This window comes from Stegastes partitus, unplaced genomic scaffold (assembly GCF_000690725.1).
Source record: "Stegastes partitus isolate 25-593 unplaced genomic scaffold, Stegastes_partitus-1.0.2 Scaffold974, whole genome shotgun sequence".
NCBI classification, from domain to species: domain Eukaryota; kingdom Metazoa; phylum Chordata; class Actinopteri; family Pomacentridae; genus Stegastes; species Stegastes partitus.
The window spans coordinates 23,393-42,330 of NW_007578705.1; the positions used below are offsets into that span (position 1 = coordinate 23,393).

Below are 18,938 nucleotides of genomic sequence, written 5' to 3' on the forward strand. Positions count from 1 at the left end.
AGGTCACCAGTCCACTTCTAAAAATGATCTTTTTTTCTAAATATACTTCAATTTTTAATCTTACATTTATATTATTTATCTGATAATCCCTCTGTGTGGCCCTCATAATACAATGACAGTGACCTTGTCCCAGAGTGGAAGGAGAAAAACCAATTACCTTATCATTACCTGCAAAGCTCACATGCACACCACACAGGCACAGAGGCATGCACAAATTAACACACGCCGTATAAAACATGTCATGTGTGCACCTACACACAGTGAGTTCATGGCTGGGCACACAGCCTAATAAGCTTTGAGGTAGAGCTATAAATTATCAATATATGGAGCAGAAGCAGTTTCTGTTCTAATGAATCTCTGTGCGGAGCTGGACACTAACTCACAGGATGGCAGGAGAGAAAGAGTGTGACGATAATGACATGACTGCAGCTGCAGCGCTGCTGTTTATGAGTGTGTGCACATGGTGTCTTATCTTTGCACTGCAGCAGGTTTGAAATTTTGTGCCAGACAACCAAGCGAACCATCAGAAAAGAAAAAGAGGAGCTGTGTGTTTTGAAAGGAGACGGCACGTTTAAATCTGCCACTTAACGTGACTGATCTGTTTGTTAGCTCGTTTGCATGTTTCTACCACAAATTAGTGCGTCTCTGTGTCTGCAGACTTGTCGCCGTCTCTCTGTGGTGCACTAAGAAAGTGTTTCCTACAGGGGTTAATACACTGCATATGCACGCTCGCAAAATGAGGGTGTTGGTGGCGTCACACAAACACAAAGAACATTTTGTACTCCATATAACACTCGGCTTAACAGATGGTGGAGCGTACCTGTAGGTTTCATTCTCTCTGTTTATATTCTAAATGCATGAATTACTACATTCATGCAGATGCGATTAAAGTGATGCTTGTGAAGATGTTGTCAATAGTTTTGCTCTTTGCTTCATTCAGAGGAATACGCCAGCAAACAAAGTGTGATTCTGTCTATGTGGTCTCAACCCATGAAAATACACTAGATTGTAGATTGCTATTGGCTGATGTGTTTGAAATCAGTTTTGGATTTCTGCACTCAGATGTCCTTAAAAAGCATTGGTACTGAGTGGATTGTCCAGGAGAAATGTTGAAGTAGTTTGCTGTTCTGGACTGAGCTTCCTGGGACCGAAGCAGCACAAAAAGCTGATAAATTCCTCTCAGTTCCAGAGGATGGACATCTTGAGCTACATCTTGATAAAAAAAGATAATGATAAAAAAAGAAAAAAAAACAAGAATCTAACACAAAACGGCTTCAATAAACCCTCTCGGCTTAGGATGTCACTCTCATCCTTTATCACGTGTCTGCTCCTTGTGTCTTATCCTTTCTCATAAACTCTACTTAGTTTCAAATTAGTTTTCACAGAAATAACAAAAGAGCTTCAAAAACAGATCAAATTATAACTTTCTATTTGTCCTGTGAACCTCTCTTTAACCTTTTGAACCCCAAACTTGGCAACTGGTTTGTAAAAGCATGTTACCTTCAAAATGTGGCCAAAATTACAGCATTCATCAGAAACTGTAAGAACATAAACAGTTGTTCGATTTCCAACTTTCCAACTGAGTTTGCCAGACAAATAACAAAATGTAAGTTCACTGATCATCAAAATCAATTTATTCTACATATTTCATTCAGAAAATCAACAAAAAAATTAAAAAGCTCAGCTCATCAGTGCAGCAGTGAAGTTATTAATGACCAACAGTCACATGACAAAATTAAGGGATGTAAAAATAAGCGTACAGCGAGTAGAAATGTGACCCAAGAATAAAAGCAACCTGAAATTGCTTTGGTACAAATGGAAAAAAAAAAAGAAGATAAAAATCCAACAACAGTCTCTTTATGGTGTCAGGGAGGAGTGAAAAAGGAGGAAAAAAAAGCCAAATAAAATAAAATAATAATAATAATAATTAGTTTGAAGTCAGAGGCGTGAACCTGAAAACTCCCAATGAAAGTATTTCAAAGTCATTCAATCACATGAACATTGATTTCCTAAATAAATTCACGCGTGCATCCTTTTATCAATAAGCTGATAAGGCCCAGCTGTCAAACCTGTGCTTGCTGCATGAAATAGCTCATTCTCAGTGTGTTTGCTGCTCTTATCACTCAGCACGGTGACGGCGTGTGAAATGTTTGTCCTTCAGCAGGATGATCTGATGCTGAAGTGTCCTTGAGCAAAGCAGCGCATTTCAATCAGCTCCGTGTCCGACCTCTGACCTACCTGAGCTTTTCTCTCCCGCCCACTCTGTTGTCTGCTGGCCTTTATCTTTCACTCTTCTTTTCTATCAACATTTTCCTTCTTTTCTCTCCCCTGTCTTCCTCTTTTTTCTTTTTTTTTTAAATCGGCTTGCTCTGCCAGTCTCATTTCAAATCTATTTCATGTTTTAATCTGCTTAATCTTTTTTTTTTTTTTCCACAGTCCCTCCACATCATTTCCTCTCCTATTCCTTCCTGTTGATTTTTTTCGCTGTCATGCTCCTGTATCCATCCATGTAACCCTGCATTTTGTCTTATCAACCATCTCTCATTCTTTCCCCCTTTTCTTTCTGACGTGTCCCTCCCTTCCTTCCTTCCTTCCTGCCTTCTGTCCTGCTGCCTCATCTCTCGCTGCCTCCTTTCAGTTGAGAGCTCAAGTCAGAAAAAAAGGATTATTTTTTTTCCTCTTTAGTCATCTTCGGGGAAGCATCAAAGAGGCGCCGGCAAGTGGGATAAGAATAGAAAACGGAGGCTATTTATAACTTGCTCCAAAGAATGCCTACTACCCAAAACAACAGCACCGTCTCAGCTTTGCTCTCACACACACACACACACACACACACAAAAGCTGGCAACTACAAGACCACCACCTCACACACACACCTCTCCTTGAGCAAGCAAAAGGCAGATGCAGTGAAAAGCAATCCCAGCATCGACGTGCACCTTTAAATAGGCGGTATTAGATGATGCATTGATGATACGACCTACACAAGACCGGAGCGGGATATATTACAAGCTTCCAAAAGTTAACGTTATTGCAAGTTCCTACGATGCCAAGCGGTAATTTCTTTCTAAGTATGGTGAATTAATGTCCTGTAATTGCAGAACTTTGGCTCAGTGGCTGCTTTTAAATCTTTCATGCAACCTCCAAACACACACACACACACACACACACACAGTGGCGATGTAGCGCATCGCTGACAGCTGACTGATGTTGGCCTCATGAAGAACAGTGATCTCCTTTAATTATACATGATGTGTCACAGAGAAGAGGGAGGGAGAGTCAGAAAGAGAGAGAGAGAGAGAGAGAGAGAGAGGGAGAATGAAGATATAGATGAGCGATGTAAAAATAGAAAGTGAGAAAAGGTGGTCGCGGGAGTTAATGCGAGGCTGAAAATGGAGCAGAGAGTAAGTGGGGTGAAAAGGAGGGAGCAGGAGATGGAGGAAGGAAAGTTAAGATGTCGGAGGGAAAGAGGAGAAGGACAGATGGGAGAAGGGAGGAGAAGGGGAATGATAGCAGGGAGAGGAGCTGGAAGCAGAGGAGGTCACTGCGTATTGATCTGGACGTGTTTCTCCTGCTGCAGGTCTGACTTAACATTACCGCCAAACATGAGAGCAGCAAGCCCGACACGTTCGCCCCCCCAGGCTGTTAGCACACAGAGAAAAACACACACACACACACCCTCTACCTGTCTTACACTCTGCTGTCAAACCTATTCTTAGCGCCACACAAAACTTAGAAGTAAAAATAATTACGCTCTGCTGTAGGCTGCCATCACATCTCATGACCCAGAAATGGAACGTCTTTCCAAAAACAACAATCTTTATCTAAATGTGTACATACTGAGAAAGACAGAGAGAAATCAAGCTCTACCTCCTACATAGACGTGTGAAGAGTTCATTTGCAAAAAAACAGATAACTCCATTTATTGTTTTGTTGTTTGTTTGAGATGATATCAATCAAACTGAAGTTGAGTGGATTTGACTCAGTAGAAATCCATCCATCCATCCATCATCTATACACCGCTTAATCCTCACTAGGGTCGTGGCTGACCCAGGGTGAAGGCAGGGGACACCCCGGACAGGCTGCTAGTCCATCACAGGGCCACACCCAGAGACAGACAACCAAGCACACCCACATTCACACCTATGGACAATCTATAATCACCAATTAACCTCAACATGTTTTAGACTGTGCGGGAGGAAGCCGGAGAACCCTGAGAGAACCCATGCTGCATGGGGAGCACATGCAGAACATGCACAAACTCCACACAGAAAGATCCTGGGTGTCCTCACCGGGATGCGAACCTTCTTGCTGCGAGGCAATGATGCTAACCACTGCCCCACCTTGCAGCCCCTCAGTAGAAATGACAAAAATATCGATAACTTAAGTTTGATTGATGTTGTCTCAGGTAGACGATGGAAAAGTGGGTTTTCTGAAGGTTTGTGAAAATGGAGTTACCTGTTGTTGCAAATGAACTCTTCAGTGTACACTTATTTGGTTCCCACTCCATCATATCAAAATCCGAACAGAAGAAAACCTTTTCCTCCTCCTGACACTGCTGGGTAAGGTTTAAGTTTATTACCATGTAAATTGCAGCCACATGGTACTGAACAAAAATATAATATTCTGTCCATCCTTTTTGACAAAGGGGAATATAAACAACATGAATCAACCAGGTACAAACCATATTGGACATACTGACGGACAGTGGGCTCATAAAGCATAAACCAAGCAACCAGCAACGAGTCGCACATCTGCAACACAACGAGTTAATGAGGTTGTCAGACGTCATCCAACTCTTCCTGATGGACCCACTGAGGTTGGCACACTTTTTGGAGGACGGGATCGTGTTGTCAGACATCCAGAGCTGTCTGGAGCGATTTCTTAGCCAACAATGGTGGAGTTGTAGACATTCGAGTGCCTGGCTTCAGCCCCTAACTGACTTGCCAACATCCAACGGCCAACAGTCGGTTCTCGTCTTTCTCTTATCATCTGTGGCATCGTGTCATTTGAGTCAAGCTGCATTTTCAGGTGATCTGAGGAGTGTCTTTGTTCCTGTTACACGTTCTGATCATTGTTCCTTCATCCTCCATCATTTGGTGCCAGTTCAAAAACTTTTTGTTCACATTTGGCTGAATTGAACTCATGTGTAACAATAACAGCAGCTGTTTTTCTGGGTCAGAAAAGAAGTGTGATGCATTTATATGTTGGCTCAGTGGATATTTTCAGCTTTTTTAAACTACTTTTTACATTTCTGTACATCTAATGAAACATTTGATTGAAAAAGAAGGCAGAATTTGATTAAAACAGATACTTGACCTTTTAACCCATAGCTAGACTTCACTGTCCCTGAGGGAAAATTAATTTTCACTGCTCTGTGCACACACTACGTGACAGACAGCTTTATATAAGGTACGACAGAATGCCACATAACAACCACGGGCAGGACAACATGAAAGCAACACACCCTACACCCTGTTTAGTGTGGCTATAACTGCGAGGACTGGGATTTTGCCAAAAGGAGCCGTTGTGCTCTACAGGGTTCTGTACCTGAACCAAAAGAGCAGTGACGTGGGCAGTGAGTGGGAGTGAGAGGATCTGTGCTGTGGTATTTGTGACGGCCGTAAATTGAGGTCTGAGAGGTTGGGTGGGGCGAGACCTACTGTCTTAGCAGCAGTTTGGGTTTTGCGGTGAAGACGCAGGTGGAGCAGGACAGGACGGACTGAACAATACTGTGACACAGCAGTAGAAGGAGACGGTGGGCGACATATGCTCCTTTGAGTTTACAGATATCTGTCTTTAAAAACAACCTTATTGATGTTTTTTCTGGTCATTTTTCCCTTCAGGTGAAGGAATAAGACAGATAAGAAAAGAACCAATATTCTAAAAAGATGTCCATAATATCATGTTTGCTGTATTTTTCTCGGAGATGTGTTTCAGCCAAGAGTAATCACATTTTGTGTTTTTTTTGTGGGGAAAAAAAAAAGATGCTGATAATGTTGTGCAGCTGTGGCTGGTATCTGTGACTGATCTGTGAGTTATATATGAGAAAACAGCCTCGGATACGGTTCAAGCCGCGGTTATGTCAAGACATTTGGCAAATAAAGCGAGCGTGGTGTATCAGAGGAGAGTTTTGTAGCCTGTTTGAATCGTGATAGACGTGCACTGAAGCTAAAACTGAACTGCAAAAAGTCCAGTAACATTTAAGGCAATTCACTAATGCTGATTTTCTATGTAAATTCTTCCTGTATCTTAAGATTTTCGCTCAATCATGTCAAACTGTAACCACAAAAATGCATCTCGTGACTCAAGAAAAATCTGCTTCAACACACAAAATTTGTTTGAATTGTCGTTTACAAAATCAGATTTGGATCCATTCTTTCACAACTGCAATGAAGCTGTGCTTGTGGTGCTTTCACATTTATTCCTAAAGCCTTTTATGTCTTATGCAAAGCACTTTGAATTGCCAAGCTGTTAAAAGGTGCTATGCAAATATACTTGTTGTTATTGTTGCATTTGAAGTCATAAATACACATCCACGTTTCGGCAAAATCGCAAAGTCTCTACTGCCTCAGAAATATTCACACTTGCTGTGGTGTTTCAAGATATTTTAAAGTCTTCAGGATTATCCATGCAGTGCCAAATGTTGTGCCCCAAGGGGACCTGGGTAGTGCACCCCTGTTTATGCAAAGTCAAGAACTGACGCCTCAGAGGAAAGTTAAAGGAAATAAGGGCATCACGCACTCACCCCGAGCACACTGCTGGGCTGTGAACACAATTTGACAACAATTTAAAAACACAATTCTTGTGATTTTATGCATTCAATCTAGTGCCGTCTTTGGCGTCTTATCCTGACCTACATATTCTGCACAATGGGGAAAAGCAGAGCAGACAAAATAAGAAAGACAGACCGTGGCGGTGCAGAGGGGGGAAGAAGGAAAAAGAAAAAGAAAAAAAAAAAAAAACGAGCTGATAAAGTAGGAGATGGAAGTCTCTGTGCGGTGGAAAGAGGAGAAGTGCTGTTGTTGAGCAGCAGAAGTGTAGCATGAGGAGCACAGGATGTCATGAAATATGTAGGAAGGAGCAGCTCAGCACCGGAACACAAAGCCATTAAAGAAAGCTCTGGAAAACGCAGTCAGCTAGAAATATAAATGTCCATTTCCTTATCGTTCATAGATACAGACACAGCTAAGAGCACATACGCTCTTTTCACAGCCGTGGGGCCCCTGCATCCGAGCTGCTCCGGGTGAAAAGGCACACTTTAATATTCTCTGACGTGTACACGCAGTTTAACACACTTTTGTGCTCTCAAAGACACAAGCACACAAGCGTACACGCATGTGAGCACTAAACACAAAGACACAGACACTACTCACTCCCCTCCTTCTCTTCCCAGTGCACCTTATGGTGTTTAGTAAATCATTAATTGGGTACATGCAGAAGACCGGCAGGACAGTTAGTCTGACATGCAGTGAGTTTTATTGAGTCTGTTCGGGGTCAAGCAGCAGAGCCGAGGCAGCAGAGAACCTCTTCTGAGGGCAGTTCGAGATGGGATGAGGTGCTGCTCGGCTCACTCGCCGCGCTCTCAACTCGCCGGGATGTCAACAAGCTGGGGTTGCTTTGGAGGATTTGGTGCAATGCTGAGGATGTAACAGAACTGTATAGGATATAATAATGTGGCGTGTTGTGCAGTTCAGCATTGCACATGTTTTCTTCTTCTTTTTTTTGTTTTTTAAAATATGTGCTCTATAATTATGAGTCATAATTTGGCAGATTAACAGGATTTTACTTCTACCTCTCTGGCAGCAGCTGCAGCTCGGGGCTGGAGGGGCTGCGAAGTCACACAGGATGCAATTTGTTTGAGAAAACAGGAAAAATTTCTATGCTCCTTTTGTTCTGGCAGCCCAGAGAGGTTTCAGTTATAAAACTCCAAAGAGAATAGTTAAAGCATCCACTGACTGAAGCCAGTGATCGGGTTTGATCTCCCCGGAGTTGACTGGAGCTGCTGGTTTGAGCATCACTTGTCTGCTTAAGTTACAAATCCAAATTATGTCACCAGCTAATGAAGGTAGCGACATAGAAGCCACTTAAAGCTGAACATCAGCCACACCTTCTACACTCTGCTTTTATCTGATAACATTTTAGTATAGAACTTGCATCTTCCTGCTTGTATTATTCATGAGCCAGACTTTGAATTTTCAAGACAAGGAGGAAAGAGAAGCATTTTTTTTGAGGGATGTAGTTACTCATTGTTCAATAAAGGCACCGACTGGTCATTTTTAAGGAAAGAAAAAGCTGTAAATGAGTTGCAGCCTTGATCATCTCTGTTCCTCGTGCTGTCTCAGACTCATTTAAACCTAATAACTCCACTCGAAAAAGCTCATATTTGTAAACTATTAAGTTTAGAGTTTAGAATATATCTCCAGTAAGAAAACAAAAAAAAACAACCCTGCATTTCCAAGAACGGCCTTCGATTTATCTTGACAGTGCAGCCACTTCTCAGCTGTACGGTGACTTTCTTGGCTGTCTAACTGGCTGGAAACAACATCATCCCCTCCAGGGCAGACAACAGAAAGCGCACAAATATGCACAACTGTGTTACTCTCTCGCCCACACTCGGCTTCACATGAATTATTGCAATCAATATCCCAAACAGTAGTAGTTTCCGTCCCTGACATCATTACTATCATCACCACCACACCCATGGAGCTCCATCATATCCTCTAAGTTCATCCCCAACTTCTCTCCAAGAGTCTCTCCATCATCACTCAACTCATCACTATTGCTGTTTTTTTTTTTCTCCACTACATGTCTGGTTTGGAGCAAAAGCAGACACCTCTCTAGTAAATCACAGCAGCAGCAGCAGCAGCAGCATGGAAACATGGTCCTTCTAAAGAAATGATGATGATGATGCTGATGATAATATAATCAGAGAAACAATCATCAATAATGGGCTTTTAGAGGTTTCAATCGATAGTTTTAATTCATCCGCAGTGCTTCGGTAAATAAATTAAAGGAATTTCGTCTACTGCGTCCACGTGATGTTTGCAATAGCCACAGAGCACAATGCATGGAGCTGGATGAGGCGCTCGTCTACCTGAATGCTGCAGGAGATCTCGGAGTCGTCCAGTAACCGGATCGTGCACAGGACCTCCTGGTCCAAGGAGCGGATGCTGGGGCTGCGAAACCGGAGCATTTTCATCCTTCTGTCGGTTCTAGTTTCAGCTCCTCATGCCGGCGGTTCCACAACAGACAGAGCAGACGCGCGCACGGGAGGCTGCTCACACGGAGGACATGCAGACGTGCGCCAAAGCCACATGTATGTGCCGCTCAGCCTCAGAGTCTCGTCACCCCTTGAGACGCCCTTGGTGATGAATGGGTGGATGGAGAGGTGGATGGATGGATAAGAGGATGGAGGGATGCAACAGAGCGGGAAGGAGGAGTGAGGAGGAGTGAGGAGGAGAGCTCGTATCCGTCTCCTGCCTGCCCACTGATGGATCTATAGGATGGAGGATGGCTTTCTCCCTTCCCTCTCTCTCCCTCTCTCTCTCTCTCCCTCTGGCTCAACCCCACTTCACTTGTCTCTTCAAATTTCAACATGAACCTTCACATTGTAATCACAGGCTTATGTGCTGGTTCTGGTGAATATATGTATATATTATAATAATTTCATGTTTTTATAATTCAGGAAAAATATTTGTGTGCTCTGCTCGTCCAGGTTTTTAAAGGTTAATAAACAATATGTAAGCATGTGATTTTTTTTTAAAGGCAACTGATTTAAATGTTTAAGATAAAAGCTATATTTTCCTAAGTGCATATAACAATCGTTGGAAAAACAGCATTATATAATTTCAAAAACGACCTTTTACTTGTGATTGGCTTGTGTGTTAGATGATGGGATTTTGACTAATAAATCACAGTATCATTAATTATTTCAGTAGATGATTAAAAAAGAAAAAAAAACATAAACAGCTGTGACCCAAACTGCGTGTGTCTGTGATTATTTAATTTCCACTGATAGTGACGTCAAAGACAATTTAGACGCCATCTGAGCGCGCGCTGCCCCTTTAATTGCAAACGTAACCGACGTGCTGTTCGTGCGTCACCACGCACCTCAGAAAACAACCCGCGGCCATGAAGCAAAGTACACACGAGACGCACAGCTTCCGCAGCTTCACTGACTGTTCGTATGATTCCGTTTTATTCCTCTAACTGCTCGCCTCAAACTGCAGCTTTTTTTTTTGTTAATCAGCGGCTGAGAAAGCTTCAGTGTGTTCACATGTTGTGCTCATAACAGGCTGCACATGCGCAGAGGTTTAGTGTGAACGGTGGAACCCAGAAGCTGCAGTGTAACGAGTTACATCAGGTGATGGAGTGTAACTAGGTACAAATTAGTGCACATTTAAGGTGAATGGACCCTAACGTGTTTTCATATCACAACACATCACTGCCACATCAGTTTGACAGCTATTAAACAGGTTATGTTGAGCTCATCAATAATGTATTATTAGGTCACTGTATGCACTCTGTTGATTGGAGGAAATCATTTTGCAAACGTTATGATCGTTATTTAAAATCCCTTCCCTGCAACATTTATTTGCAGGGAAGAGAATTTGCTGCTTTTTGAGAAACATTTTTTACAAACCAAACACTTCCTGAATCCAGACAGCAGTCAGCAGGTTGATCCATAAGGAGAATAATCACACGTTGCAGTCCTGTAAAATTGATCTCAGCCACCTGAAGCAGTGCGATCTTGTTTTTATATTAATGCATAAGTAATAATAATCTCATCATATGATACTCAACAGTCACTGTAGCCATTTATCTCCACAGTGTACTTTACCCTTTAATATTTTATTTCCTGATTAGACGTACAGACTTTGATTTAAGTAACATTTTAAATGCAGGACTGTTGCTTGTGATGGAGTTTTTCCACAGTGTAGTATTAGTACTGAGTTCTCCTTAAGTAAAGAATCTCAATATTCCCCTAACCGTGATCTAAATCAGATTTTTCTTCTTTTTCCATTTCAGGACAGGACCTTCCTTCAGGCATCTGAAAAGTCACAGACAAGATGATCTACATCATCATGGGAGTTTCAGGTTCTGGAAAGTATGTGTACCGTCTGTTTATATTTATTCAGTGCAGCTTTACAAGGTGACATCTCACATAAGAGGCACATTTACCAGAGTGCATCCAGCATGTGTACATTAGTGATTCCCACAAGGGAAAAAGAAATGGAGAAAATAAACAGGTTATTCATTTATGTTAGCAAGCATGAGGTGGCAGTTTATCAACTATTGATGTCCTGTTACATAATTAGTTACAGTACACTGGTGTCTATTTCCAGTTCGTTAAACAGTTAGCCAACTGCAGCACACTGATGCAATTTAACACCTAAACACTATAGGAGGCCTGCTAATAATGGTGTCCTAATGCTGAGCTGATGGTCTTAGATTACCTGTTTAATTCGACCACTGAGGGAGTGGAAATATTTACCTCTTGGCATGTTTGTATTGAAAAATGGATGAAATGATTTACAAGATAGCTTCCCATTAATTTGCCCATTAATTGGAAAATCAGATAATTCACTTGCAGTTTGATTTCTTATTTCCAGCACGTCTGTGACAGTGTTTTTGTCAAATGTTGTTACTGTATTAATCCTGTCTGCATGTCTTGTTCCTTTTTTTTTTTAATTACAGAAGCAGCTTAGGGATGTTTTTGTCTGAAAAGGTAATTAAAATCCCCCTTGTGCACACACACACACACACCTCCATCATACCCGTACACCTGACACTCACCTGTCCACGTGTGTTTACCCATCAGCTCGGCTGGCCGCTGCATGAAGGGGATAATTTCCACCCACAGGCGAACATCGACAAGATGTCTCGTGGTGAACCTCTCACAGACCAGGTTGGCCCATTTGTGTGTGTGTGTGTGTGTGTACATGAGTGTGTGTCCCTGGAGGAGTCTTGTCATCTCCAGTCAGTCATTTATGGAGTTCACCATTTCTCTGCTGTCATGACTAAATTATTCTCTCAACAAGTAGCTGGAGGGGGAGAGCAGACAGTGGAAGCTGCAGGGATATCTGCTGCTGAGCTTTTCATCACAGCCCACGTTCCCGAAACTCACTTGAGTCATTTATTTTCTGTTTGTTCAATATTTATCTGTTGTCCGTCCGTGCTGACTTTTAAAATAAAGGGAGACCTCCAAACAATCGGCTGGCAACCCGCCAACGTCGAGCATACGAGCCTACAGGCGGATCAGCCTCTGCCAACGTTTGGCAGCAGTTTGCTGGTAGCGGCGTTTGGTGGCTCATGATAACCTCCCACTCAGAAGTCTGCTTTGAACGGCGAGGAGAATTACCCGGGGACCCGCTCTGTCCAACGTTTTGGCATATTTTAAAAATAGTCAACAGTTGGCAGATTGAGAATAAATGATGAAGTGAAGCAGAAATGTAAATACAGGATTACTGTCAGGCTTTGGCAAAAATGTGTCTTTCATGCCAGTATTAGAGTTGGCAGGTTGGAGCTGGTGTAACCAAACAAGACATGTGAGTGCTCAGAAGCCTGCATGTAAGAGAATGAGATTCCTCTCAAAAAAAATGTGACTTCTGTTCAGCTGTAACCAAAATAGGGCCGATTCTATTTCGGATTGCAGAGTAATCAAAGATACGTTTGTGTCTGCCACGTCTGTCTGCCTGTTTGATTCCCTGATTGGTTCTTTAAAATACTATTTGTCCTTTAAAGAGCAAATATTGGCCTTAAATCTGAGCAGTCAGAACTACTGTAAACACGTGTTCTGCTTCCTTTTGCTCACTGCAGGTGAGTGTAGATACCTTTTCACATATATTTTTAATGTTTTCAAGACGTCCCTACATAGGTTGTGCTTTGTTATTTAAAGAATCAGCTCGTCTCAGCGGTGGCCAGTATAGACGTCCGTGTGATTGGATTCACGTATCCAGTTGCAGTAAAGCTGTACTCATGACCCCAAAAGGGAGGTAATGTCCTCTCTTGCTTTCCTCTGCAACCGAAGAGCTCAAAGCTGTAAACCCCGGAAACCAAGAAAATAATAAGATTTATTTTCCTTTGTTAAGTTGTTTTTAATTACCCTTTGAAGAGGACAATAATCTGCATCGTTTCTCAGGGTTTCTCTTTTTAGAATATTTTTGAGCCATTTATGTCTTTGTTAGGCAGCGCACAAGAGAGAAATTAGAGGAAATATGGAAAGAGGTAAATAAGGAACGACATGCAGCTAAGGTCAGTGGGTGATGCAGACTGGAGACGGTGCACGTCACAGTCGGCACTGTAACCCTCAGGCCACCGGGGCACACCTGGACATTTCCGGAAAAGGTTAAGAACTGCTTCTCTCTGCTTCTGAATTTTGAACAAAACAAAACATGCCAACTAGAAAATTTGAGTATTGCAAGGTACAGTCTGACTGAGCACCTCTGTAACCACAGTGCCTATAAGAACTATTTACACTCCTTGGAAGTGAAGTTGAATCAAGGTCAAATCTACGAGGTGTGTCAGAGAAGTTCCAGGACTGGTGTCACAAAAGATAAGATTAGACGATCCAAAAGCGCACCTACAAAGAGGTCCGCCGGCGTTCGCTTTGTTCAGTGCGCAAGAAGAGGCGAGAGTTGTGGCAGGACAAGTCGTGGCTGCTTCACCATGACGACGCGCCTGCTCACAACGCCCTGAGCATCCCATAGTTCCTGGCTGAGAAGAACATCGCCGTGCTGGAGCAACCTCCCTATTCACCCCACCTGGCTCCGTGAGGATTTTTTCCTCTCCCACAAGCTCAAGGGGGTCATCAAGCAGACCCATTTTGAAGACGTGGACGACATCAAGATGGCTGTGACGATGAAGCTGCAGAGGATCCCAGAAGAATCCTTCCAGGAGTGCATGGCGGCGTGGCAGAGAAGGCTGGGGATGTGTGTTGGACTCCAGGGGGATTACTTTGAAGGGGAAAACTTGTAGTTTGGATTTGAGATATATCTTTTGTGGCACCGGTCCTGAAACTTTTCTGACACACCTCATATTTATACAGTAACGTATTACAATAATTTACAAGAGTCTCTTTCATGTCAAAGTGAAAATGGATTATTACAAGTATTGTCAATTAATTAAGAATATAAAACAGAAAATAAGTATTCACCCCTTCTACAGTGACTCACCTAATTTAACACAGATGCAGCCAAACGGTGCTACAGGTCCCACAAATAGTGAAATGGAGATCATCTGTGTGCAGTGAATGTGTCTCAAGTGATTGCAGTATAAAGACACCTGTATCTGGAAGGTCCAGTCACTAGTGAATCACTACTTCTGCTTATAACTGCACTGTGAAGGCAGACGAACACTGCAAGCAACTCGGTGAAAAGACGAATTAAAAGCATAAGTCAGGGGATGGATAAAGGATTATTTCCAAGTTACTGAATATGTCTTGTGGTACAGTTAAACCCATCATTGAGAAATGGAAGGAATGTGGCACAGAAGTCTTTTTTCACTTTGACATGAAAGAGTCTTTGCTTTTTTTTTTTTTTTTTTGGAAATTCTTGTCAAAAAAAGCCAGAATGAATTGACCAGGTGTTACGACCCGGCTCAAGACGGCCGCAACAAAAGGAGAGACACACCAAGTTTCAAAAATTAAAGCTTGTCTTTATTCCCTTAAATTCTATCAAATTAAAACCAAACCAATATGGGGTTGTGAGACTACATAAAGTCAGTGGTGTGTGTGTGTGATGTATGCATGAATTATGTCTGTGCTAGTGTTGTAAATGCAAACGTCCTAAACAAAGAAAACTAACCCATGACCAGACCGATGCATACCTGCGGAGGGAAGCAGAGTAGAGAGAGATTAGACTGCAGTCAGCCCTTAAGTAACCCAGGAACACACTGGGTGTCACAGGTGCTATTGATTACCTCAAACAGCCACTCAGAGAACCAATAGCTGAACTTGAGCCACCCACAAGATACAAGATGACCTCAGGGGTCATCACACAGGATTCAATGTTAAAATGCAGCTAAAAGGGAAAACTTCCAAGGGGGGGTGAATATTTTTTAAAGGCACTGTACAATCTGACAATGTGTTAACAACAACAATATCTCTAGCTATCCTGTTGTTTATTTGTCTCCTCAGGACAGATTGCCTTGGCTTCTAAAGATACATGAAGTCATTGAAAGGTGAGAATAAACCATCTCTTACAGAAACACACACAAATACAGTCGTGTTTTCATCACTTCACAGGACGTTACATTGACTTAACGTTAATGTCCCGGAGACTTACCCTAACCTTAACCTCAAACCGAGTCTTCATACTAAAATGTAATAATTTACGTCACGGGGATTTGCTTCAAGTCCCCAAAAGGGAGGTGGGAGCCCACAATGCCACTGTATAAGCTGATTTATGCCCCCACAACTTCAGTCATACAAATACACACACCGAGATGATTTCACACAGACACCTTGGGGAAAAACACAACATATATTTTAATGACAGAAAGGAGAAGATGATGGGTTTAGAGAGTGAGACGGAGCTGAAGAGCAGAGCGGCGAGGTAAGAATATGCGGGCGTGAAATTGTCGAAAAAGATCAAAAATATCAAAGATGGTTTTGAAAATTGAGATGAAAACCAGAGAGCGAGGAGCGGGAGTTTGGGAGAGTAAAGACAGATTAAGTGAGTGAGAGTGCGGAGAAGAGGTGAGGGAGAAGTGGAAAGTGTGCCATCTTTTTCTTAAAACGTCTGTGGCAACATCAAAGGCTTCTTTTCCTTCACTCTTCCACACTCAATAGCACTTATTTCTCTCCGTCCGCTCATCCTTGTATCGCTCCTCACCTCCTACTTCTCTTATTCTGTTGGTCACCAAAGGTTGCTGTAGGTTTATTTAGTTTTACTGTTGTCCACACACCAGTTAATCTCATTCACTAACTGTGGTTTCTCATGGCAGTGAAAGGTGTTCCTGCTCGGATGCCCTGGTGGCCTGCTCCGCCCTGAAGCGTCACTACAGACAGATCCTCCTCCATGGCTCCAAAGCCCTCACTCCCCCTTCCAGCCCAGACCAAGACATCTTGCCTCCCTCTCATCCTGATGTCTGTTTTCTCTTCCTGCACGGTGACTACGAGTTCATTCACCAGAGGATGGTGGCCCGGAGGGGACATTACATGAAAGCAGACCTGCTGCGCTCACAGTTTGACTCTTTGGAGCCTCCACTGGAGGAGGAGAACGTGCTGTCACTGGACATCAGGAGGAGCATCGCTGACATGGCTACGGAAGTCGAAAAGCACATTATCAGCTTCAAGTCGTCAACAGCGAAACTGAAATGACTGAACAACTGTGGGAGCTGGATGGCCATGAAATTTAATACAAACATTCATGGTGCTCAGAGCTGACTTTGGTGACCCCCAGACTTATCCAATAGCAACTTAAAGAATTTGACGTGTTATCCAGAGTGACATGTCTTCACCAGTCTGGTGTAATGAAATAATGCATGAATACCACAAGACATTTGGGGGATTTTTGAGTTCAAGCCTTTGCACCCATGCAGTGTGCACCCTGACTTTATGGATATTTATTCATATATCCTGAAAACTATTGAATGGATTGCTGTGAAATTTGGTGTACACATCCAGGGCCGGGCTGCAAGATGGAGCGATGTTTAGCACTGTTGCCTCGCATCTAGAAGGTCGCCAGTTCGCATCCTGTTGAGGACACCTGGGATCTTTCTGCGTGGAGTTTGCATGTTCTCCCCGTGCAGTGTGGGTTCTCTCTGGGTTCTCCAGCTTCCTCCCACACAGTCCAAAAACATATTGAGGTTAATTGGTGATTCTAAATTGTCCATAGGTGTGAATGTGAGTGTGCTTGGTTGTCTGTCTCTAAGTGTAGCCCTGTGATAGACTGGTGACCTGTCCAGGGTGTCCCCTGCCTTCACCCTGAGTCAGCTGGGATAGACTCCAGCCCCCCATGACCCTATTGAGGATTAAGTGGTGTATAGATAATGGATGGATGGACAGACGGACAGATGGATGGACATTCAGGGCCCCCATACAGTAAACTACACGGACTGATTTGATAATCCTGTGACATTTCATTTAGTGCCATTATCAGGTCAACATTTTTATCTCTCAGATTCTTGCATTTTTAATCAAATAGCTGCAGACTAACAACATTCCTGTCATCCTGAGGTGAACTGTTTAATGCTACTTATCAGTTATTTGCACGTGAGCAGCTGAACAGCTAAACGGAAGATGGAAAACACCAGCATTAAAGCGCTGTCGTTGTCGGCATGTTAACTTTCAGCTTAAATAATTAATGTGCCTAAACTGAGCTTCAGAGAGTTTCTTATATGTTGCCTTTAATCTCATAACAATCCTCAGTTAACACCTATTCTCTATCTAGTTTTTTTTTTTTTCATCTTAGTAAAGATGAAAAATGCATCACTGTTTCAGTTGTGGTTCAGAAAGCACAGAGAAGCATGTGCAGTGGTGGGAGTCTCGCTTTGATCCACTCATTAGTGCTTCAGCAGAGAATGAAGTAGAGAATCTGTGTGATCCTCTGGCGCATTTGTGATTCTGAAAACTTCTAGTTAGCCGAAAACATTTGATAACGCTGCCGAAGTGCCATTCCAGTAAATGGTGCCGAGTGTTTGAAACTGCAAAGGGTCTGAACTGGAACTACGAAAAGGGTTTTTACATTTTTATTTTATGGTTTTAATCTGCAGTAGAACACAGGATGGTGGTGGTGTAGTGGTCGAGCACTGTGAAGGTTCAGTGTTTTTACAGTAATTGCTCAGAACATCCTCAGTCTGATTACACATTTTTCTATCTTTAATAGTTGCAGTGGAGCTCCTGTTCCTGATCTGTCTGACCAGTTTGATCACATAAGCAGCAGACAAGCAATAAACCTTTACAATTAAGAAACTGGAACAAGGGAATGTCTGATTTTTTTAATGATTGTAAAAGCAGAAGATGATTTTCACTCAACAGAAAATAAACCTTCCTATTTCTAAGTTTGCCTCTTGTAACACAATTTTTTACCTTTAAATGACTTGTGATCTTTTGCATGTTACTGTTAAAGCGTTCTCACCTGCTCCTTAACAGACTTTAAACAATGTTTGTTCATCAGAAAGTCGATTAATTTAGCAGCAAGCAACTGCAAATTATGTTTTTATTCAATCTGTCAACTCAATTTCATGCACCGACGTCAAGAACGCCAAACAACAGTAAAACCGTCACACCGATTAAAGTCAAATGATTAAAGAGATTTAAACTGAACACCTTCTCACACGGATCATTCGTGATGCCTGTTTCCTGATTTATTGACGTCTCCAGATGACACACACACAGGTGACCCTGACGGTGACACACACACACACACACACACACACCCTCTGTCACACACCTTCTCTCGGTACTGTAGAGCTGTTTTTGTGGTGTGACTCATCTTCAAACCTCAACCTGAATATTTTTGGAACTTCTAATCCAGAAAACCCCCCCTTGGCTGCTCTCATATCTCACACATCCAGTCGCGCACACACACACACGCACACACACACACACACACACACACACACACACACTGCTGGAGATTAAAAACCCCCTCAGTCTGGCAGCAACAGACAAACACACACAGGTTGTCAAGCGGATCACATACTCGCATATCTGATGACGGGGTACGTGTCTCGATTGTCAGGTAGTTGTAGGGTCTGAGAGTGAGGACCCCACAAGCAGGAGTGGAAAGAGTCACTTTCTCTCACACTTATGACACACTTAACCCAAATCCAACAAATGTGTGAGTTGTTTGATGCTCAGAACACCGTAGGGGTGAACATGCAGATGCAAGTATTTGCCTCCTATCATACAATTAGGTTAAACAACTTGGGCCCTCAAAATCGCGTTTCAAAAGTCGATAAAATAATAATAAATAATAATAATAAATAACAAT

General features: G+C 42.6%; 1 protein-coding gene across 2 annotated transcripts; it reads left to right on the forward strand.

The window, feature by feature from the left end:
- Positions 1-10,108: 10,108 nt before the first annotated feature.
- On the forward strand, positions 10,109-16,697 carry LOC103366752 (IDNK gluconokinase). 2 transcript variants are annotated; one of them, XM_008294571.1, is made up of 6 exons: positions 10,109-10,180; positions 11,029-11,107; positions 11,698-11,728; positions 11,822-11,908; positions 15,137-15,180; positions 15,946-16,697. In XM_008294571.1, exons 2-6 carry the CDS (start codon positions 11,070-11,072, stop codon positions 16,319-16,321), a joined length of 576 nt encoding a protein of 191 aa, XP_008292793.1. In that variant the 5' UTR covers positions 10,109-10,180; positions 11,029-11,069; the 3' UTR covers positions 16,322-16,697. The 2 variants fall into 2 exon arrangements, with proteins under 2 accessions (XP_008292793.1, XP_008292792.1); XM_008294570.1 differs by having other exon boundaries at positions 10,145-10,404.
- Positions 16,698-18,938: the final 2,241 nt, after the last annotated feature.